The 23,082-nt window shown below is 48.2% G+C and overlaps 1 protein-coding gene across 2 annotated transcripts in view; it reads left to right on the top strand.

Moving 5' to 3' along the window:
• F8 (coagulation factor VIII) overlaps nt 1-23,082 on the top strand; it is a 68,769-nt gene that overhangs the window by 28,471 nt on the left and 17,216 nt on the right. For both annotated transcript variants that reach the window (XM_074964292.1, XM_074964291.1), the window contains 9 exons: nt 1,882-2,093; nt 4,696-4,846; nt 5,200-5,409; nt 11,172-14,550; nt 16,024-16,189; nt 19,181-19,393; nt 20,615-20,843; nt 21,081-21,263; nt 22,307-22,423. In XM_074964292.1, the coding sequence (XP_074820393.1) occupies nt 1,882-2,093; nt 4,696-4,846; nt 5,200-5,409; nt 11,172-14,550; nt 16,024-16,189; nt 19,181-19,393; nt 20,615-20,843; nt 21,081-21,263; nt 22,307-22,423 (4,860 nt within the window). The remainder of the gene's footprint in view (nt 1-1,881; nt 2,094-4,695; nt 4,847-5,199; nt 5,410-11,171; nt 14,551-16,023; nt 16,190-19,180; nt 19,394-20,614; nt 20,844-21,080; nt 21,264-22,306; nt 22,424-23,082) is intronic.

The following is a 23,082-nucleotide window of genomic DNA, read 5'->3' as shown; positions in this document are numbered from 1 at the left end:
GCCGCACACAGCTGTGTGAGGCAGGGCCATGCTATTATCCCCATTGTACTCATGGGAAACTGAGGCACTGAGCAACTTGCCCCAGGTCACGCAGGAAATATGTGGCAAAATTGAACCAAGGTCTCCCAAGCCCTTGGCTAGTGCCCTAGCTGCTGGACCATCTGACTGGGGACAATGATAATCACTAATCCTCCTCCTCCTGCCATTTTACTTAATACAACCACCCAGTTATGCCACCTTCCCAGTGACCAGTACTAAAATCAACAGGACTGCTTCGCAGTCAGATGCTGCTCAGTGGATTGGAATCTTATCTCATTTATACCAGTGTAAATCAGGAGTAATTGCATTGAAGTCAGCAGAGTAACACTGTTGTAAAGTTAGTGTGAGGGTGGCAGAATCAGGCCCTTTATCGCATCAGTGAAATTCTCCCTGGGCAGGAATCCTCCATTCTGATGCTGCCAGGATGGGAGAGCTGGGCACACAAGCGCTCTCCTGCTCTGCTTTAATTTGGCGTTTCCCTCTGGTTCAACTTATCCTCCTGGTACTGCTTCTTGTTTTCCTCTGTACAGTTGCTAGGTTACCACCTGGCCTTCCAACCACTGCTGGGCTGCTGCCTGGTGGGAATCTTTGGGAGACACTGTTACTTAGGAACCATCCTGATTCTTGGGTGGGCATCATGCAGCTTCTGTCTCCCTTCCTCTTTCTTCCTTAAGGATTAAAACTATCTAGGGCAACAATCGCAGTGCATGAACAAGCTCCTCTGCTGCTGCTTCTAGCTGGGATGGGAACCTCCAAGAAGAGGAGAGGAACCAGTGGCTTCAGGTTTCATAAAACTAGATCAGATTTGCAAGCCCCCCCTTTTTCCCCCCTATTATTTAATTTAAGCTAGTGCCTTCCTCCAGGACAGCTAGGTTCTGTTCCCGGCTCAGCCACTGACTCACTGCGTGACTGTTGGCAAGTCACGTCCATGCTTGGTGGCTCCGTTTCCCCAGCTATAAATTTGGCAGAACACTCACCTATCTTTGTGGATCTCTGCCTAACGATTGTTGTGCCATAATTTAAGGGTGATCAATTAAATCCAAGTTTTTCTAGCAAGTTGGGCTCTTAATTAGGAGTGGATGAGCCCCCTTCAGAAGCATACTGGGCATAAGCAATTGCCCTAAGGAGGTATCATCACGGTATTTATTTGATGTTAGCATTTTCTGTCTTCTAGCCAAACTTCTTTTCTCACAGTTATTCTGTATTTGTTTGTCATTCTGCCCTTCTCTTCATGCTATCTATTCCCTTGCCATTTCACCTATAATCCCCACTCAGCAAGACACAACCCAGATAAATTTGAGTTCAGATCAGACTCAGCCCATGATATTCATAAGTGGTTTCAAAATTAGGCACAAACCTTCCCTTTCATCCCTGGCTCTGTTTGGCTCAGGCAAGTACTAGCACCTCCAGTGAAGTCTCCATACCTTCCCGCCATACTGTACAGGCCTTTTGGGTTTGCAAATGTGGTCCTGATTCAGGAAAGCACCTAAGCGTGTGCTGAACTTTAAGTGCCCTTCCTGAAGGGGAATGCTTTGTTGGCTCATGGCCTTGGGCTGAAAGTGTTGTGGGATCAGGCTTTCTCATGAGATTTCAGGAGCTCTGATTGGGGTTGGGCCAGCAGTCCCCACAAAAGAAGCCCCAATCATGGAATCTAAGCACTGTTGCTTCTGGACCTAGATGCTTGTCCTTGACCTTCTGTTGCTTCTACAGGATGCTTGTATGATCTTGATTCCTACTTGACCCATTCAATCCCTTCCTTCCTTCAGCCCATTTTATAAGTAGGATTACCCCCTCCACCTAATGAATGCTAATGAATTGCTTTTGGGGGTTGTCTGTTATCAGATAAAGATGTGAAGGATATACCTATTGAGCCTGGCCAGTCATTCAAGTACAGCTGGAAAGTGACGACTGAGGATGGGCCAACTGGCTCAGATCCTCGTTGCCTGACCCATTTCTACTACAGCTCCATCAACCCAGTCCGAGACATGGCCTCAGGGCTCATCGGTCCCCTCTTGATCTGCTCTAAAGAATCGATGGATCAGAGAGGGAATCAGGTGAGCTCTTCCCTTTCAGCGTAACCACCTGCCATTGCGGAGGTGGAGGTGTGGCCAAAGTGTGCTGGAGTCCCATTCCTTGTCTGTCTGAGCTGCAGGACAGAGCCATTGCAGTGCGACATAGTGACACTGCACCACAGCTTCCCAACATTTGAATTTTCCCATGGTGATAATGCATCATTGCTTGCTAATTTTTCATCCTTAGGGACAGATCCCAAAGCCCTTATGTAGGCAAATCTCCCATTGGCTCACGTGGGAGGTTTGCTTGGTTAAAGGGCTGCAGAATTTAGTCTTTACTTTCCATGACACCAATATTAATCGGAACTGACAAAACACGTGTCTGTCCCCTGGATTTCAGTGTAGACATATGGTTACCTGCTCTGAACAGCTGGTTCTGCTGTCAGGTGCCTGGTCATATATCCATATGATGGGTAACTTACATTACTAAGGGATGCCCTTATATTTGAGATCAGAGCTGAGGTTACAGAAACGCAGCAGCTGGGTTATATGAAATGATTCATATTGTAACTCACACCTATGCTCTCCTGCCACTGAAGGATCTCAGTGATTCTGGAATAATAATCATAATAATCCCTAGCTCTTTTCATCCATAGATCTCAAAGCACTTTACAAAGGAGTCATGATCATTATCCCCGTTGCACAGATGGGGAAAGTGAGACACAGGGAGGGGAAGTGACTTGCCCAAGGTCACCCAGCAGGCCAGTGGCAGAGCTGGGAAAAGAACCCAGATCTCCTAAATTGCAGTCTAGTGCTCTGTCCACTAGACTGCACTGCCTGAGAGGAAACAGCCTCATAAGTGCATAGGTCACTAACATATCCATGGCACCAGGTGCATAGTAGTGTAACAGCAACATTAAGAGCGAGGGAGTGTGTTATAAAGCATGACCACCCCATAGCACTCCCTTTTGCCCAAGCATGGCACTGCCAGCACTCGCTGCCTCAGTTTCCTTCCCTGAGGTGGATCTCCTCAGCTCTCCAACATAGGTCTATGCTGGAGATGTGGCTTGGCCCTCCAGCCGTGTCACAATGAACATGACCCCTTCCGGGGTAACAACAATCCAGCTAAAAGTCCCAACAAACAAAAAGGTTCTTCTGCCCTCCATGGGAGTCTTTTTAGCCTACCCTTTGCGTCCTGGTCCCAGCCCCTTTCTGGGTTATTTTGGTGTCTTCCCTGCTCCAACAGAGGGCACTCGGTCCCAGGCTGGTGCCCCTGGAGAACCTGGCCTTCTGCAAACCCTGGCTCATGGCCATACCACTCCCTGGGATTGCACATCCCAGACTGAGCTCTGTCAACCCTTTGATGAGGCCCACTGTCACCTGGCCCCCTGAGTCCTGCCCCCTCAGGCTGGGAAGCAGCAAATCCCTTATCGCACAGGTGGGGCTGGCCCCATCTCCCCAGAGTATCACATACCCTGTTCATGAGACAGAGGATTTGTTTTTGTTCTGGTTCTGTCTCTGTGGCCCTGAGCAAGGGCCCAGTCCTACAGAGTGCTGACCCCTTCAATGTCCTTTTAAGACACTGGGAGTTAAAATTAATGAGCTCTGACAACAAAATCTATTGACGTTTTCTTAAATCCCCAATACATATGGTCAGTGACAGGGCTTTTGGCTACTGCCAGGGTTGCATTGGTGTCAGTGAAGGTAGAATTTGGCCCCAAAGGTTCAGATGTTTGCTTTGGATGAGCATCTAGCACATGTCTGCTCCTCCAGAGCCCACTCCTGGGCAAGGAGACTTGCAAGAACAAGCTTTCACTGTGCATTTCCAGTGCTTCTCTTTGGGTTGAGGCATGAGTTGTCCTTTCTGCAAAGAGCTTCTCCCAACCCTGATTGTAACATGAACACAAAGCAGCATCATGCTCAGCCTGGCTACTGTGGCTCACTCTGGAATCTACCATCTCTGAACTCACCTAATATAGCTGCTGCCTACATACCGTGAGGCTCTAGGTTGGAGTTTGGCAGCAGCCATATGCCGGATACATGCACGCACAGGACGTGCAGCCACAGGACTCCGCTAGCTGGCTGAGAGCGCTGTCATGCCCACTGGCTGAGGCAGCGAGGGGGCAGGCCAGAGCTGGAGTCAAATGTGTGCATGGTGATGGGGTAGCGGCAGGTCAGACTGCATCAGAGGCAGCCAGGACAATGGTCAGAGCTTTCTGGGGGTCAGTAGGCGAAAGAGCCAAGCCCCAGCGCTGGGTCAGTGGGTTGGGGAGATGAGGTCAGGCAAGGCAACAAGGCAGGGTTGCGTGAGGCAGCAACCAGCAGACAATGGTATGTTGCTCAGACAGCTTCCTCTTCCTGTTGGGGCCTTTCTATAGTCCAGGTACCCAGTGAGAGTGCTCCTGTCCCTCCAATCAGGGGCCCGTAGGCCTTTAGCAATCAGGCTGTTGGTCAGGGAAGGGATTAAATGCATTGCTGGGCACAACAGCTAAGGCTGCCACCTGGTGGGCCTGGGTGCAGTACCAACATCCTGCCCAGTCTTGGGTGGTAGTTGGCAGGCACACTGTGACCTCTGAGTATAAGTTTATGTTCTGGCCAGAGCCATCCCAGATTATGAATAACCCCCTTCCTCTGTGATTCCCAGATGATGTCAGATGAGACGAGGTTTGTGCTGTTTTCGGTCTTTGATGAAAACCACAGCTGGTACCTGGCAGAAAATATACAGCAGTTCTGCACAGATGCAGCTACGGTGAACCCCCAGGATCCTGAATTCTATGCTTCAAATGTTATGCACAGTGAGTATCCCAGGGTGGGAGCTGTAAGTGAAGGACTGAAGGAAAAAACAGGATTATCCATACATAAGGACCTATCTGATTTATTGGCTCAGCACAGTTATGGTAGATCAGTGTTAGCTGATACTAGCTAGCAATGAATGACCTGATCTTGGGTTCTTTCTTGATTGTAAGCTGGTCATGACTGTCGTGATCTGGGCTCCTTCTGGAGCGGGAATGTGATCAACACCTGCTTGTTGTCAGGGAATGAACTGAAGTCTTAACTGTATTGTCACACCCAACTAAAATATAAAAGGTTAGCCGTCATGTGAGACCAAAGCACTGATAAAACTTCTCACACCCCATGCCTCTTCCAGGTATTAATGGGTACGTCTTTGACAACCTGCACCTGAAACTTTGCCTGCATCAAGTGGTGTACTGGTATGTCTTAAGTGTCGGTGCCCAGACAGACTTCCTGTCTGTTTTCTTCTCTGGAAACACCTTCAAACACAACATGGTCTTTAAGGACACACTCACCCTCTTTCCACTTTCTGGAGAAACCGTCTTCATGAGCATGGAAAAGCCAGGTTAGTAACTTTAGTTGTTTTATAAATTACTTTGCCCAGCTGCTGTTTAGTATATGTTGACAAAGACAGGTAAGCATGTTCCATTAGGAGCATTTTACGTGCATGACTGTAGGGATCAGCTAGAAAAATAACCAGCTTTATTAAGAGAAAAAGAGATAAATGAATCAAAACTCAACTGAAACTGCATGAGCAAGTAAATGGCAATTCCAGGTGCATCTGGTTCCTCACCCCCACTCACACTCCCCCTGCAACAGAGCTCTCCAGCTAGCTATCAAGTTACATCATCAGAACAAACTCTTACGGTGTGGCTATCTTACAGAAGTTTGCCACGTTTGAACATGGTTGTGAAGAATCAGCCTTGCTGGCCTGATGCTGACCATGACCTGGTGCCCAGTGTATAGATGAAGAAAAATCATATTCAGTATTGTGTGCTACCCACAGTCAAATCCTACACATTATAGATTCAGAGAAGGACCTCATCTCCAGTCTGTGAAACCTTTCTTGGGTGTGACCTGTTCCAGAGAAACAAGAGAGCAGAGCTGAGAAATACAAGACACGTTCACATTTTGTGCCTATTTTGGACACTAACGAATGATGTGAAGAATGCTGAGATATGTAATGTTATTGTGAAGTTACCCCTATAAAAACTCTAAATTTAAAAAATAGTTAAACTTTTAAACTTTTTTTTTTTTTAACAAGGAACTCAGAGTAATTCCCAAAGTATTTTATTCAGGTGCCAGAGGCAGAAGCTGATTGGTCATTCCCAAAAGACTTTAAAAAAGCCACAGTCTCTCTTTTGGCCACTCTGATTCCCCCCTTATGGAATGCAACAAGCACCCTTGTCAAGTTATTGACTTGAACTGGGACCATATAGAACATGGTTGCAACCCAGCTCCTGTAGTGGCACCAAATCTTATATAAAGGGGGTCAAATGAGGTGTCTAAGACAAGGTTATGGTTTGCTGGTTATGATTATGCTGTCTATGTGTGTATCATTTTTGTAGTTAAAGTTATGAATATCGGCGCTATACTGTCTGTATTTCAAACTTGTGCTATGCTCCTGGGTGACACCCCAGATAAGTTGGTGTCAGCTCTGCCTAGCCTGCTTGATGTCCCATTAAGGACCATCAGCTATACAAGTGACCCATTGAGAGAAGGCAGACACGCCTTGCGACTCAGCAAGGTATGCAGGGACATGCCTATGGAGAGAACTCTGAGGTTTTTCCAGGCCATGTCATGGACAGCTTGTCTTTGGAACAAAGAAAGAAAGACCACATGGCAAGAGAATATAAAAAGCTGCTGCAGCTCCTCCATCTTGTCTTCAGTCCTGCTTCATACCTCTGGAGGAACTTTACTACACTGAAGCTTTGAACCAAGGACTGAAAGACCCATCCAAGCTGTGGATGTTTTCCAGAGACTTGATTTGAACCTGCAGGTTATTCCATCACTGCTGCAAGCCTGAACCAAAAACTTTGCCATTACTGTATGTAGTTGATTCCATTTAACCAATTCTTGCTCTCATCTATATCTTTTTCCTTTTATAAATAAACCTTTAGATTTTAGTTTCTAAAGGATTGGCAACAGCATGATTTGTGAGTAAGATCTGATTTGCATATTGATCTGGGTCAGGGGCTTGATCCTTTGGGATCAAGAGAACCTTTTTTCTTTTACTGGGGTATTGGTTTTCATAACCATTTGTCCCCATAACAAGTGGTACTGGTGGTGATACTGGGAAACTGGAGTGTTTAAGGGAATTGCTTGTGACACTTGTGGTTAGCCAGTGGGGTAAAACCAAAGCCTTCTCTGTTTGGCTGGTTTGGTTTGCCTTGGTGTGCATAGAAACCCCAGCCTTGGACTGTAACTGCCCTGCTTTAAGCAATTTGTTCTGAATTAGCACTCTCAGTTGGGTCCCACCAGAACCAGCATCATTACAACCCTTAATTTGCCATCACTACTCCCTGAGCTGCAAAACTAGACTGTTCCACTCCTACAGAATCCCATGTGGGATGGGTGATGGGACGCAGAGCCTTCTGCCTCAAGGGGTCTGGTTTGACAAGGTAAATACTGTTACCATCTGTCAGGGTTCCCTCCCCACTCTGAACTCTAGGGTACAGATGTGGGGACCTGCATGAAAGATCCCCTAAGCTTATTTCTACCAGCTTAGGTTAAAAACTTCCCCAAGGCACAATTTGTTCCCTGTCCTTAGACGGTATTGCTGCTACTACCAAGTGAGTTAGACAAAGATTCAGGAAAAGGACCGCTTGGAGTTCCTGCTTCCCCAAAATATCCCCCCCCCCCCAAGCCCCTTCACCCCCTTTCCTGGGGAGGCTTGAGAATAATATACCAACCAAATAGGTAAACAAGGTGAGCACAGAGCAGACCCTTGGGTTTTTAGGACACTAAAAACCAATCAGGTTCTTTAAAAAAGAGAACTTTTTTCTTTATAATAAAGTAAAAGAAGCACCTCTGTAAAATCAGGATGGAAGGTAATTTTACAGGGTAATTAGATTTAAAACACAGGGGATTCCCCTCTAGGCAAAACTTTAAAGTTACAAAAAACAGGAATAAACCTCCCTGTTAGCATAGGGAAAATTCACAAGCTAAACCAAAAGATAATCTAATGCATTTCCTCGCTATTACGTACAATTTTGTAATCTTAGATGCTTATTTCAGGTAGGGTTTTAGGAGATGTTTTTTTCATGCCCTGGTTCTGCTCCGTCCTGGAGAGAGCAACAAAGAGAGCCCAACAAAACCTCACCCCACAGATTTGAAAGGCTCTTCTTCCCTTATTGGTCCGGTACCAACCAGGTTATTTGAGCTTAATCATAGAATATCAGGGTTGGAAGGGACCTCAGGAGGTCAGCTAGTCCAACCCCCTGCTCAAAGCAGGACCAATCCCCAATTTTGCCCCAGATCCCTAAATGGCCCCCTCAAGGATTGAACTCACAACCCTGGCTGTAGCAGGCCAATGCTCAAACCACTGAGCTACCCCTCCCCTTACAGGTGGAGGAAGGATTTTATGCTACCCTTAGCTGTATGTTTATGACACCATCTAATGGTGATCTGCTGTCCTATGTGAAGTGCCCAGATGGCTTCAGTCCCATTTCTAGTGGCAATAAAAAGCTACCCTCAGCACTAGCCTCCTTGGTGGCCATCTGAGCACAGAGACAAATGACTCAGGCCTTGATCCACGAGGGAGGAGCTCTTTCTGTGCACAGCCTCATTGACTTCCCTGGGACTATGCAAGGGTGTAAGAATCCGCCCGCATAGACCTGGCAAGATCAGGGCCTAAATGAGCTGGAAAGAATGAACATACCTTTCCCTTCTAGGGGCGCCTCTCTGGGATACATTGACAAGGACAGTGTGGAAGAAGCATATGCTGCCTCTGCCTAAACTGTATCTTGTCTATAATAAATACAGGCCTTCAATTCCCAGGGCTGTCAATCTGGCACCTTTCACCCCCATCAAATGTACTTAAAACTGTATTAAAAATGGTTTAAAAAATACATCTGGACTGAGTCATGGTAGACAAGGTTTCACCGTCAGGGGGTGCTGTTTCTATTCAATAATTTGTTTGTTTCTTGTCAAAGTGATCTGCACATTATTCTTTTTAAAATTAGGCTTGTGCCTTCCCCCCCCCCCCCTTATCATTTATAGAGAAGGCCTTGAAGTTTTTAAAGTCAGCTATGGTTTCTGCTGGTTTTGCAAGGCCAGCATCATTAACTGTTTCACTGCTGATCGTTTTAGCAGAATTTCAGCTTTTCTGTAGTTGTGGGCAGAGCCTAGGTAGATTACCACCACATTTTTACCGGTATGAGTCATGCCATTGCATGACACTGCAGGGAGATCAGCCCAGCATAGCACATGTCCACAGATTTAAATTTTAAAAGGCTGCACGAATGTTGGGTGCTGCCTTTTAAAAACTCAGAACAAATCTTACTGACAATATGTCTGGCTGGAGAACAGACTATATTTTAGTGCCCAGTTGAGATTTTAAGTGTTTTTGTTCTGTTATAATGCATGCAAATCTTTCCATATACGCTCTGTCAAGTTTGTTCCAGCCTCCCAACCCAGTTCCCAAATGATAGTGAATCCCAACGTGCTGGGCCTGTGGCTTTCTGCTGGTGTCAAGAAAATCACTCAAAGCAAGGGATGGAAACACTGCTGGGGACAGTTCTGTGGAATGAGCCTAATTCTGTCTGGTGCATCTCGGCGCTGCAGTCCAGTTTCCTCCATATACACTGACAGATGAAATGTATCTGCTGAGCTGTTAAAATAGAAGTCACTGAACAGCTTGAATGTAGTAACTATAATCCCCATCATGGATCATGGCTGAGATTGCCAAAGCCACACCAAGGTTCCATTGGAATGAATGCCAATCCAGTGTCCACATCCTGTAGGCAACTAGCCAGATCTCAGCCCACATATTTAACTCAATCGTTTAATCTCAGAATTTACCTGCTGGCCTTTCTTCATCCTCATCCCTAACCTGCCTGTCACACTCACTGGGTCAGACACTCCCAGCGGAGTCTAGTCACAGAGTTTTATGGGAGTTGGGTTAGGCCTGTTATGATGCTAGTGTGCTGTGCAATCAATGACAGCTGCCCTTGAGCTTTTTCCTGTTTCTGATTTGAAACAGCCACATGGGCACTGGCAACTCAGAGTTGTGCTTGTGGCTTTAACCCTTGGCCCTTCGTCCACCCTGGGGAGAGTAAGAAAGTGGCATAACTGTATTTATGTAAGTGAATTTAGAACGAGTGAATGGCACCAGCCTATTTGGTGACCAGGATGAGCACAGCCCCTGAAAGCAAGAGAAGGCCCTGTCCTCTCTAGTGAAGGGGGGAGGGGGAACCCAGAAATCAACAGTTCATGGGGAGAATTATCTAAACCTAGATTATTGTTGTTATATCCAGTCTTGACAGTTCAGAGTTGACCAGGCAGGAATGAGCTGGTCAGAGCAGAGGGGTGGGAAGAGGGGCGTTGTGATAGAGGGGCTTTGATGTCTTTTACTTTGAGCAGGAGAGAAATGGTGACTGGGACTCAAGAGATCAGCATGTGCAGAAGACATTCTGCACCATAGATTCAAAGGCCCTCCTGCAGAACATAGGCCAGAGAACTGCCACATAATATTCCTGTTTGAACTAGAGCAGATCTTTTAGAAAAACTGACCGTCTTGATTTAAAAATTGCCAGTGATGGAGAATCCACTGCCACCCATGGACAACAAACCAAGTATTGGCTCTTCTGAGATTTGTGAACTCAGATGACTGGATTCAAAATCCAGAATGGTGACCATTATACCATAGAACCAGTATAGCGTATCTGACAGCACCAACCAAACCTTTGATGGGTTGATTCTGGAATCCCACTGGCACTTACATGTAAAGTTGCAGCCATTTTATTGGCCACTTCATAGCTACTCTCCACTGAAGCCATTGTGGGGACATACCAGGTAAAGGTGATGGTACCAGGGATGCATTCAATTCATTAGGTGTGTTAGGGAGCATTAAAGCAGTTAAAAATCCTTGCCAGGGATAATTCTAAACACTGCCAGAAATGTTGCAGCACATGGAGACATGCATGACAGGTGGACCCAGTGTGTGATAGATTTCAGTGGGAGTGGAAACAAGAATGTCATTGGCTTATGTCAGAAGCATTCCTAAAATACAGAACTTGCTAATGAGGGAGCACCAGCTGGGTGATAACTCTTGAAATTTCCTGGTATGTTGAACTAATGCTGTTCTTTTGTCCTTTTCTGGGATAGGCGTATGGATGCTGGCATGCCTGAATCCTGACTTCAGAGACAGAGGAATGTGGGCAAAGTTCACAGTCTCTGAATGTAACACTGATCCAGAACTGTATTCCTATGGGGAAGATTATGATTTGATACCGGAATACTTGACAAATGAGGCCAATGGCCTTCAACCTAGGGGCTTCCCCAAGAATAAGAGATGGCGCAGGCTGTGTCTGAGGAAGCATCATAATGTCACCTCTCCCAAAAAGGAAACAGAGACGCTTAACCCGCAGCTAACACTCTGCTTGAGAAAATCCAGCCAGCCCCTCAAATTCAATAACAGGCTTCAAAACAGCAGGAATAATTCCATGGACCCCTCTTCCAACAGCACATCAGTGCTGTCCGATCTACATGGCCTTTCACTATCTTCTCAAACAGAGTCTAACTTTGAGCCAGTATCTTATGAGTCCTTCTCAGAAGAGGCAGGTTTGTCAGAAATGATCAGCCCTGACCAAGAATTTGGACACCCGTCTCCTGAAGGAAACTCAACAAGCTTAAGTGACATAGTCCATTATAACACACGCTCAGCCAGCGCTGCAGCAGCTGGCTCATATCCAGGAGGAGATGCTTTCTTCTTTGGAAAGCGTAGACCAATTCAAGCTGTAGAGATGGTTAAAGAGAATTTAGAGCTGCACAAGTCAGTGGACAATGTAATGTTCCAACCAACTGCTCCATTAGCCAACTTAGAAAAATTTCTTAAAGGGAATGTTACTTGGGCACAATTAAAAGAGTCAGCACGTGTGATGGGCCATCAGGAACCTTCCTTTAATGCTGAAGAAACTGGTCTTCAAGGGAATGATAGTTCACTGCAACTGAATGACTCAAAACATGATTCTAGGTTTCAAGAAAGGATTCCATTAGATGAAGAAATGCCTCTAGAATTGAATATTACATCTTTAAAGCCACACATACCACTGAATGATACAATAACTACAGATAACACTTTCCTTAAAGGGAATAGTACATCAGCATCATTAGACAAGTCAGCAGATAACACAAGTATACGTGTCATCACCTATGTGAACAGTGGGAAAACATTTCTTAAAAGCAATGGTGCACCGATTAGGTTAGAAAATGACACCAGGCTTCAAGAAGAGGCTTCGCTGGGCTTTTATGAAACTTCTCAAGAAGGAAAGTTAAATAGCCCAGCACATGATACCATGCTTCAAGAGAACACATCCACTACAAATGGAGACGTATTCTTTGAAAAGACTGTAGAGAAGTCTTCAAATGATACAGGAATTCAAAGGACCCCTGCACCACATCAGGAAGATCTTCTCCTTGGTAGGACTAACATATCGCTGTTAGATATCAATGATACAGCAGATCTGAGGCTTGCAGGAAACCATCCGTTGGACCATGAGACAAGGAGTGTTACACCACTAGGACAGGATAAATCTGGTGATGGCCTGGGTCTTTCAAATGTAGAACATTCCTTGTCTGCAGAAAGTAGCATCAGGCTAGCCCCAGATAAACTTACCAATGGTACAAGGCTTCTAGAAACAACATTTCTGGGCCGCAATGACATTTTTGCCACCAGCTATGTTACTACACAAGAAAGCGATGAATTAATATTGGGGGAAAAGTTTCAAGAAGCTACAGAAAACGAAGAAATGTCTGAAATGGAGAACGTTGACTTACTCAAATTAAATGTTATGGCCAACGAGAGGAAGCTCGAAAAGGCCCCTTTACAAAGCAGCAAGGACACATTTCTGAAACACAAGGTTACTGTGCTAAGTTTAGATGGGCCAACAAATGAAGACAACAGCTTATTAGATAATGAGGAAATTTATCTCAACGGTAAAGTGCCTCCAGCAGAGCTAGTGGACTTGATAAATGGTACACATCTCCTGGAGGCCAATTCATCAGACAAAGAAGGAACACTCCATAAAAGTAAGAGAATGGAGCTGGACTCGGACAGCCAGACCCCTGGAAAGCTAGTGCAAAGGACAGCTTTCAAGCCCTGTGATCAAAACTCTCAGGGATGCAGCACTCATGTAAAAAAGAGGTCCCTGGAATCACATGGAACTTCACTGGAAGAAACACAGGTGCAGCAAGGACTGGAGGATAAAGCCAGAGCATTGAAGGGAAGGCAGAGCTCTGGTAAACATACAGAAGGAACTGGAGATGTGCTCAGAGGCACTATCAAGATAATCTACAATGACAGAGCAAACCACCTTGCTGCTAGGCCACTCTTGGTAGACACAACAGCAAGAGATCATGGAGCAACTGGCACTGATAACCCCACAGGATACATCAGGGGTGTGTCAGCTTCTCTTCCATCAAGCCCTAGCCAGGCGGATGCACTATCATACTCTGCCAGCAGTCATGAGCCACCAGCAGTAGAGGGACACTATGACAACCAAGGTGAAAGTGATACAGCTCAGAGAGGAGGTAACTCCTTTCTGAAGGTGGAAGAGTCAGAGGAGGAGAAAACTAGTACTACCTCTGCCTATTCAAGTGAGAAAACTACCAAAGAGGAACAGGAGGTAGGAACTGAGGCAGACACAAAGCCCACTGCATCAGCAGCAGAGCGAACAACAAGTATGGTCCCCATCTCAACACAGGTTGTGGGGCAAGTGAGTGGAATTAAGACACCTGCAGTAACTGCAATGCAGCGTAAAAGGGGTGTTGATTGGGAGGCACATTTGAGCTTGCAGCCCAAGGGAAATGTGACAGATGGGGAAGTGAGCACCTTGGACCAGCTGGAGCTGAAGGAAATGTGGATCTTCAGTAAACTGCAGCAGGATATTGAATCTATTGCTGTTAAGGACCAAGTATTAGGAACTGAATCTAGGGATTTTCCAGCAAGCAAAGAGGTCTCAGAGATCCTGACAAAACGGGCCTCCAAAGAAAACTATCCACTTCCCCAAGATGGCGTGGCTCTCAACCAGACTCTTAAAGGGGACCAATGGAAGCTGAAGCACAGCCAGCAAGAAAATCAAGTGTTTAAAGAAGAAGATGCCATTCCCCTCTCAGGTAGTAAAATACAGACACCAGAATGGAAGGAGGTGGTGCAGGGGGTAGATGGGACACAGAGCAGCAGGGAAAGCACCAGCAAAGCAAAGAACAGGAGCTCCTCTCCTGGATCCGAGGAATATTTTGACACCTCTGGAGAACCCAATGCCCTAAACAACATGGTCAAGTCCAACATCTCAATGCCCCAGAAGGAAAAATCAGACTATGACGACTACAGCAAACCCGAGAGACACATAGAATTTGACATCTATGGGGAGGAGAACCAAGATCTGCGCACCTTCACTGGGAGGGTCCAGCAGTATTTCATTGCAGCTGTCGAGGTGCTGTGGGAATATGAGAGCCAGAGACCCCAACACTTTCTAAAATTGAAGTAAGTTTTACCAGACACATCCTTCCCCTTGCACGAGACATCTTTCCCACCCTACTGATTGCTTTCCCTTCTATAGAGCAGCATGGATAAACAGACAAGGCTTAGATCAGTGGTTCTCAAACTTTTGTACTGGTGACCCCTTTCACATAGCAAGCCTCTGAGTGTGACCCCCCCTTATAAATTAAAAACACTTTTTAATATATTTAACACCATTATAAATGCTGGAGGCAAAGCGGGGTTTGGGAGGGAGGCCGATAGCTTGTGACCCCCCATGTAATAAGCTTGAGACCTCCTGAGGGGTCCCTACCCCCAGTTTGAGAACCACGGGCTTAGATCCATCCAGGGTACAGGCCCCACCATGAGAAAGACATTGAGTTCCAGCCCAGCCTGTCCTACTTACAGCGCTCCACCCCAGTAGAGTCTTGTCTTCCTCTTGAGTCCTTGATCTTCCTTCGAAGTGTAGCAGCCCAGCTGGCAGCAGTCAACTGAGCTGTGCCCTGCTACTCCACTTTGTTGAGGAGTTCAGGTCCTCCCTAGCTTGATCTCAAAGATTCTGGCTCTAATGTGTCCTCCCAGTGGTTTGCGGTATCAGTTTGCCTTACCAGGTGAGGGGCAGGAGTTGGAGCCACAGACTTAGTCATTGGCTTCCTATAGACCTGGCAGTGCTAAGGAGATGTAGGAGAGGAATGACCAACATCTTGGTCTGTGGTTAGTCCCCTACTTGACAGTTTGTCCACACTGCTGGGGGACTCCAAAGGGAGCATCCTCCGTGAAGCGCTGTGTGGCTGCTGAGCTGGCCACAGCCATGTCCAAAACAATCAACTCAGAGGAGGAGCCAGCGAGATGAAGATAGGGGCACTCTCAGATACCTCCTCTGCTCTCAGTCTGAGTGCTACCCCACTTGGATTGGTCTCCAGCATGGCTATGAGCACTAAACACTAAGAATCTAGAGAGGGTCCAAGACAGCAAAGGCTGGAGCTTCTGTAAGTACCTGGCTGTACCTCAGCCCCTGGGCTTCTGAATGGGGTCCAGTCAAAGAAGAACTGCACCAGAGAGACTATGCCAACATGTAGAGCTCCGTGCTGATACAATTTGTATCCGCAAAACAGTCCGTGGATATAAAGCGGATATCCACAGATTTGCAGGGCTCTACCAATATGTCTTGGCAGCTACATAGACCTCTCTGTCACAGTCAGCTCATGCTTTGCGTCTTGAAGGCCAGTCGGAGCCCTTTGGTGGCTCCTGGCTTGGCTCTACATTCAGACTCTCTGCCTGAGCAGGTATGTAGCTTGAGGTCACGATGCCAACCGAGGTGCTGATTTGGGGCGTTAGCAGAGGGACTAGAGCTGTGATGGGAGTTGGGGTGATGAGAGGCATTAGAGCCCAGACTCCAATGTCCATGCCTCAAGCCTTCCACTCAGTGAGCATGGCTGGTGCCTTCCCACAGGATGTGGTCCTTTCTTGTTCTTGCAGAGGCCCAAGTAGGGGCTGGAGGAAGCCCTTCCAGCCATACAAGAAAGTGGTTTTCCGAGGGTACCTGGACAACTCTTTCACCCAGCCGCTGGCGCGTGGGGAGCTGGACGAACACTTGGGAATCCTAGGGCCATACATCAGGGCGGAAGTTGATGATGTTATAATGGTGAGTCAGACTGAAAAGGAAAATCCCCATTTCCTTAAAAGGAGTTAGGACGTTCCCAGTGCAAAGCTGCCCCTCTAGTTCTAGGTGGGTCTTCCTGCTACCTCTTGTGCTGGGACCCGTTAGCACTAAAGGCCTGTCTTATACCATAGGCTGCAGTTAGAAAACTGTCAACTAAGGGCCATGGCTGAGATCTGTCACATTCACTTTACTCCCTTGTGGTTCCTTGGGTATGTTGTCTCTCATTGCACTGACAATGCAAGGATATTCTGTGGGGAATTATTATTTATGCTAACACCATCCCAGCTCCCTAAGGTGTTCAGGCACCTAACTCCCATTGATCAGCACCTAGATAGCTGTGAGGAGCTGGGCTGTGGTACCTAGAGGCCCCCGCTGAGATCAGGGCCCCTTTGTGCTGCTGAGAGCGAGAGATGGTCCCTGCTCCAAAGAGCTCACAATGCACATAGACAAAGGCTGAGAGGGGAAACTGAGGTACAGAGCAGGGAAGTGGCTCAGCCAAGATCATTTAGCAGGTCCAAGTCACAGATGAGGGTCTCCTCATCACAAAAGCAGTCTCTGTAGAAACACCACATGGCACTTCTGGGAAAGAGCCTCTGAAAAGGCAGAAGGAGGTGGGAAGGGAAGAAAGCTAACTGGGATTCAGAATGGCTCCCAAGGGAGACACACGAGTCCCCAAGTTCAATCAGGCTCTGATTCATCCTCCCTAAAGAGCAGGGGACCAAACTGAGGAACTGTGTATAAACTCAGGCCTTATAGAATCATAGATTATCAGGGTTGGAAGGGACCTCAGGAGGTCATCTAGTCCAAATCCCTGCTCAAAGCAGGGCCAATCCACAATTTTTGCCCCAGATCCCTAAATGGCCCATTCAAGGACTGAGCTCACAACCCTTAGCAGGCCAATGCTCAAACCACTAAGCTATCCCTCCCCCGCATGGCAAACTGCATCGGTTTAATAGATTGCTAAACTTTTCTATTTAGTGCAGACTCCTGTGTGGACACTCTTATTTTGGTTTGAGAGGGGCCTGTTTCAGTTTAGCATCTCTTTGTCCCAACTGGACTCAAGCTAAAACCAAATAACAGCATCCACAAAAGAGTTTGAAACTGGATCAGCTTCAGTTCACACCTTAGGCTAAACAGTGCAATTTGCTCATGCAGACAAGGCCTCTTTTCCCACACAGCTCCAGCTGAGCTGGGTGATAGTGTGAGTTTGGCTGGGCAGTGTGCACAGCTGGGACTCAGGCTGGGGTCCATTCTTGCTGACTGGCTGAAACTGAGTCCAAAGACACACCCCAGTCCAGTGTGGATTGGACCTGTACTCATCATATGTATCAAGGAAGAGGGAAATTCTTAGCATATGTAACCCTTCTGCCAGGTGGAGCCAGCAGCAACAAGTGCCAGGTTCAGTATCTAGGGGTTCCTCTTCAACAATACAACAAAGAACCATCTCGAGCCCCCACCCGTTTCCTGGGACAATTACACAACACCCCCTGGGCACCTTTAAGAGGAAATACTTCCTGTCTCATAAGCACAGACTCGGAGTGTAGCAAAAACTTTTAATAAAAGGAGGGAAGTAACTCAGCCTTAATTTGGGAAAACCCCACAACTAGGGTTCATAAACATAAACCATGAGCAAAAGACCCACCTCCAAGTAAGTTGGGCAGTGTCCTTTTCCCCTCAGGTTCTCAAGTCCAGCAACCCAAAAGTCCCTTTAACATGCTCGTCCCTTCTCTGCACCCCACTCAAGTTGCTGTCTTTTGGCCAGTGCAGCCTCAGAGTTCAGAGGTTCATCTGCAGAGTTTACCTCCCACCCTGGGTGGAAGGGGGGATAAGGAGGCACCTTACACGCTCCGCTGCTCAGGCACTCGCTTGTCACCCTGCTAGCCAATTGCCACACCTCTCTGCAGGGCTTTGCTCTGGTCCTCTCTGCCAGCCGCACTACTGGCTGCTTTCCATGCCTCTCCACCAGCCACCCAGCTGGCCACTCACCAAGATATCTTCAGGGCCCACCACTTAACACAGCTCTCAGTGATTTCAGCTGTTAGCAGGAGGGCATCACTGCTGGTGCACACTGGGCAGTCTTTTGCAATAGAGACACTGTCCCAAAGTAGGTCTAATACTTAGACCTAGGTATCAGTAATTTCAGCTCTGTAGCACATAATAAAACTCTCAACTGAGTCTAAATTAGCTCTTTTATTATACCAGGGAGAAAAAAAGGGTCAAGTCGTGCTGAGGACCTTTAAACAAGACCCACACCACCAAATACAAGTACCTCTCACCACCCTTTCTCAACTCCTTGGGCTTTGGAACCCATGTTCCCTGCCTAGCAAGTGCCGTTGAGTTGAGAGTGAGTCCTTTATTACTCCTGCCCCAATAACAAGGAGACTGGGGATCCGACACCAGCCACAAGTGATCATTTGGACAAGCAATCATAGAAGATTAGGGTTGGAAGAGACCTCAGGAGGTCATCTAGTTCATGATCACATCATGCTGAGCACCTAGGCAGGGTGGGTGTGTCCATGCAAATGAGATCAGCTCCTGAAGTCCTTTTCCACAGCTCACCACTAAATGTCAGGGGAGAGTTCATTCAGACTCTGTTTACACATACAATAGGGGGTGGCACAACCCTGAACTGGGGAGGAAGAAAAGACCAGATAATATGGACTCAGAAGGCTGGAGCTGGGGGAAAAGGCAATGGCAAGGACTGGCCTGTGTTTGACTGACACTGTGGAGAAAACACACATCTTGCCCATAAAAACACATGTACCTTTCCCAGCAACTCCAGTGAGGGATGCACAAGCAGAACTGACGCTAGGATCTGTCTCACTGAGCTTCACTAAAGAACAACAGCAGGAAGGGTATCGGGCATAGCCAGTGCCCCACCCAGGGAAGGAGTGTAGGCAGGGCCCCAGCTCCAAGTTTTCCCCCCACAAGGAATGTAACCCTTCTCTTTGCTTCTTTCCCTCCACGGTGCAGGTTAGCTTCAAGAACCTAGCTTCCCGGCCTTACTCCTTCCATTCCAACCTCCTGCCCTACCAAGGAGGCCTGGGGGAAAACAGCACACCCAGCCAGGAAGCGGTGCAGCCTGGCGAGCTCCGCGAGTACTCCTGGAAGGTGCTGCCCCAGATGGCACCCACTGTCAATGAGTTTGACTGCAAGGCTTGGGCTTACTTCTCCAGCGTTAACCTGGTAGGTGGGAACCATTTATGAGAAACCTGTTGGTCTCTCTGCTAGCCATCTCTGCCCTCAGCTGCCCCTCAACCAGAATCCCAGCTCCCCTGTTCCATGCAGACCCAATGGGATTGGTGCCTGGGACACTACTGCATAGGATATTTCTGTGACACATTGATGGGGGCTTTCATCAGGCCATTTGTGAATGGGTCCGAGAGTGTATAGAAATAGAAATGTAGGGATGGAAGGGACCTCGACAGGTCATCAAGTCCAGGCCCCTGTAGGACCAAGGAACTCTAGACCAGGTGTTAGTTCAACCTGGTCTTAAAGACCTCCAGTGATGGGGATCCCACAACCTCCCATGGGGGCCTGTTCCAGAGCTTAATCACCCTGAGAGTTAGAAAGCTTTTCCTACCACCTGGATAAGTCACATTTCACAGGCCAGATCCTCAGCCCCTCTCTGGCTGCTTGTGGGACCCAGAGGTACAAAACTCCCCCTGCCTTGGTGATGCCTTAGGCAGTGCAGAGCCACTCAGGGGGGATGTCTGGGGCATCCTTATGCCCTGGCAGTCCTTGATGTGACTGGCCCCATGCAGGCTATGGATAGAGCAGCCATCAGACTTAAAATTCTGGTCCTTCTCAGCCACAGACTGACTAATGCTCACAACATCCTGTACCGTTGTCCAAAGTGTTTCAGGTGGGGCAACTGAGGCACAGCACGATTAAGTGACTTGCCCGAGGTCAGGCACTGCGTCAGCAGCAGAGCTGGGAAGGGAACCCAGCGAGTCAGAACTACAAATCAAATCAGAGCAATTCTAAGTGTGCATTCCTCCCCCATGTCAGATTGGGATCAGAGAGGAAGGGGGCTTCTGCCCCCTTCTGAAACCCAGCATGCCTCTCCAACTCCCAGCACCAGTGCCAGGCTCTGCACACACCTTGCTCCTCTCATTTTTGGCTTTTCAGCTGGGAGCTGGGAGCATTCATAGCCAAGGCCTCTTCCCCTGTCTGTCTAATCTGAGGCCACACATGCTGCTGGAGTTGTGGTTGGCACTCACAGGGCGGTGCTGGAGTCTGACAGGCACAGAGAGAGCTGCCCTGGGACGAAGCACATGCTTCCAAAGTCCTGCCTGACGGTGGTTAATGTTGTTCTGAGTAGCCACATTGTGGCATTTTGGATGGGGTGGAAGTTAGGAGTGGACTCTACATTCCCATTACACTCTGGTTATTTTCCCCTCCTAGGAGAAGGATCTGCACTCTGGCCTGGTTGGGCCACTGCTTATCTGCCGCCCCGGCATCTTGAGCCCTGCCTTCGGGAGACAGCTGGCGGTGCAGGAGTTCTCTCTGCTCTTCACTATCTTTGATGAGACCAAAAGCTGGTACCTCGCCGAGAACATGGAGAGGAACTGCCCACCCCTCTGCCAGATCCAGCCAGACGATCCTGATTTTAGAAGAAGCAGCTACTTCCCTGGTAAGAGCTCCAGCTCCTCTCCCCTCCCTACCCAGCCATCCCACATAGAAGGGAAACTCTGTAGGGTCTGCTGTTAGAGCAGAGCTTCAGATCAAGGGCTTCAGAATCCCCTTCCTTGCCCATCCCCTGGGTAACAGCAAGAGTGACCTCAGCCCACTCCAGCGTGGCTACTGCTATCTGCAGACTTTGAACCTCTTCCCTGCCACAGCACGTCCCAAGTGTGCTCTTCTCCTCCAGCTATCAACGGCTACGTGATGGACGCACTGCCTGGGCTGGTGATGGCTCAGCACCAAAGGGTGCGATGGTACCTGCTGAATGTGGGCGGCACTGAGGACATCCACTCAGTCTATTTTCATGGGCAACTGTTTGCCATTAGGACGAACCATGAGTATCGAATGGGAGTCTACAACCTCTATCCCGGTAAGAGTTGACCCAGGTGCTGGGAGCTAACCTGTCTCCTGGAGAGGACTGATGCAGGAGAAGCAGGCATGCCAGCAGCCTAGCTCCAAAGAGTGCCCACCTAGCTTAATGCAGCTGATGCACTCTGATTAGGGTGGACATGGCACCAACCTGACATCAAGGGGTAGCTAAATAGACGAGTGCCTCTCAGCCTGAGAAATAGGCCCTGGACCAACACTGCCTCAAATATTTGGATCCAAATGGCCATTAGCTAGTGACGCCTTACTGGCTTTGAAGAGTCTTGTTCTGTTTGTCCAGCACTTCACACAATGAGCTCCTTGTCCGTGACTAGGGCTCCTAGGAATGAGTGGTGGAAGTGTCCTAAAAGTGGGGCGGGCCACAGGTCCCCAAACCATGGCCCCATCCCAGAGCTGCACTACCCCCAGGCCCAGCCCCTGCACCGGCCCTTCCCACCCGAAGCTCTGCCCTTGCACCACCCATTCCCCCCGAAGCCCCACCCTCACACAGTCCCTTCTCCATGAGCCCCTGCCCTCACACTGCCCCCGCCCCTGCACTGCCTCTTCCCCCAAGACCCTAGCCCACACTCACTCCTCTCCACCACCTTGCCCCTGTTGCTCAGCTCTATGGCTGGTAAAAAGTGATGGGGCCATGGCCCCCTGGCTCTCCCATTCCAGTGCCCCTGCTTCTAAGTGCAATGTAATACAAACAATTCATATTTTTGTTAATTATTATTATCAAATTCAAGTGCATTTATTGGGCCAAACTCATTCCTGTCTAACGGTACTGGCTTTGATGAAGTTACACCAGGGAACAATTTGACCCAGTCAGTGTGCTGTTAAGGCTCAGGAAGCAGCCTGGCACCCATACCCACCTTGGGCAGTACTTTACTCTGTGAGTAGTCCAGTGCAATTGGCATCATGGCAGCACAATCTGCCCTCAGCATGAGTGAAGCAGGAGTGGGTGTAGCCACCACAGGCTTCTCTTTTAGCCGCTAGAAATAAATAATCCTTTGTTCTGCCCTCCCTCCCCTTCTTCTCACCCAGGTGTCTTTGGAACGGTGGAAATGCGCCCCTCCCACCCGGGGATCTGGCGGGTGGAGTGCGAGGTTGGAGAGCACCAGCAGGCTGGAATGAGCGCCCTGTTCCTTGTGTATGACCCGAGTGAGTGACTCTTCTCCTTGTTCTACAGTTGCCTTCACTGACTCTTCATTCACCTCCCGAGAATTTCATGTTAGACAGCAGGGGGGAGCATTGTCACAGGTGCAGAAGTACCCGCCTAAGGCACTCTGGAGAACAGGGCTCAGGCTCCTCCGGTCACTTAGGTGCTTTTGAAAATTTTACCCTCATTGCCCTCAAACTTGGACACGCCGGTTTTCACCCTCAGTCAGCTCTGGGCGAATGAGAGTTACAGCGCTGAACAATCGAACCACCTGACCAAGCCTACGGAAGAGACAGCAGGATAGCTAACTGCCATCATTCACACCTGCAGTGAATTACACCCCCATCTAAGAGGGGGCATGTGACTGTGGGTGCAAAACTGGAGGCCGGCTTGAACCACCTTGAAAAATTTGCCCCCAGCAGCCTGATTTTCAAACCCTAAGATGCTATGGGCCACGCACAAAAATGTGCATACTCTTATCACCACGCCTGCATGCGCCCACCCAGCTGGCTAACAGAATAGGGAAATACCCATTTGTAGATCGGTAAACTGAGGCACAAAGAGGCAACGTGACTCGCCAAGGGTCACAGAGGCTGGCCACAGGTGGTCATGTTCAGCAACACTCTTTACCATGTAAAGTGGTGCAAAATCTGTTGGGAAT

The sequence above is a fragment of the Natator depressus genome, chromosome 9, assembly GCF_965152275.1.
Source record: "Natator depressus isolate rNatDep1 chromosome 9, rNatDep2.hap1, whole genome shotgun sequence".
Classification (NCBI taxonomy): Eukaryota; Metazoa; Chordata; order Testudines; family Cheloniidae; genus Natator; species Natator depressus.
The sequence above is the reverse complement of the archived record's forward strand: the minus strand, read 5'-3'. Positions and strand labels throughout refer to the sequence as shown.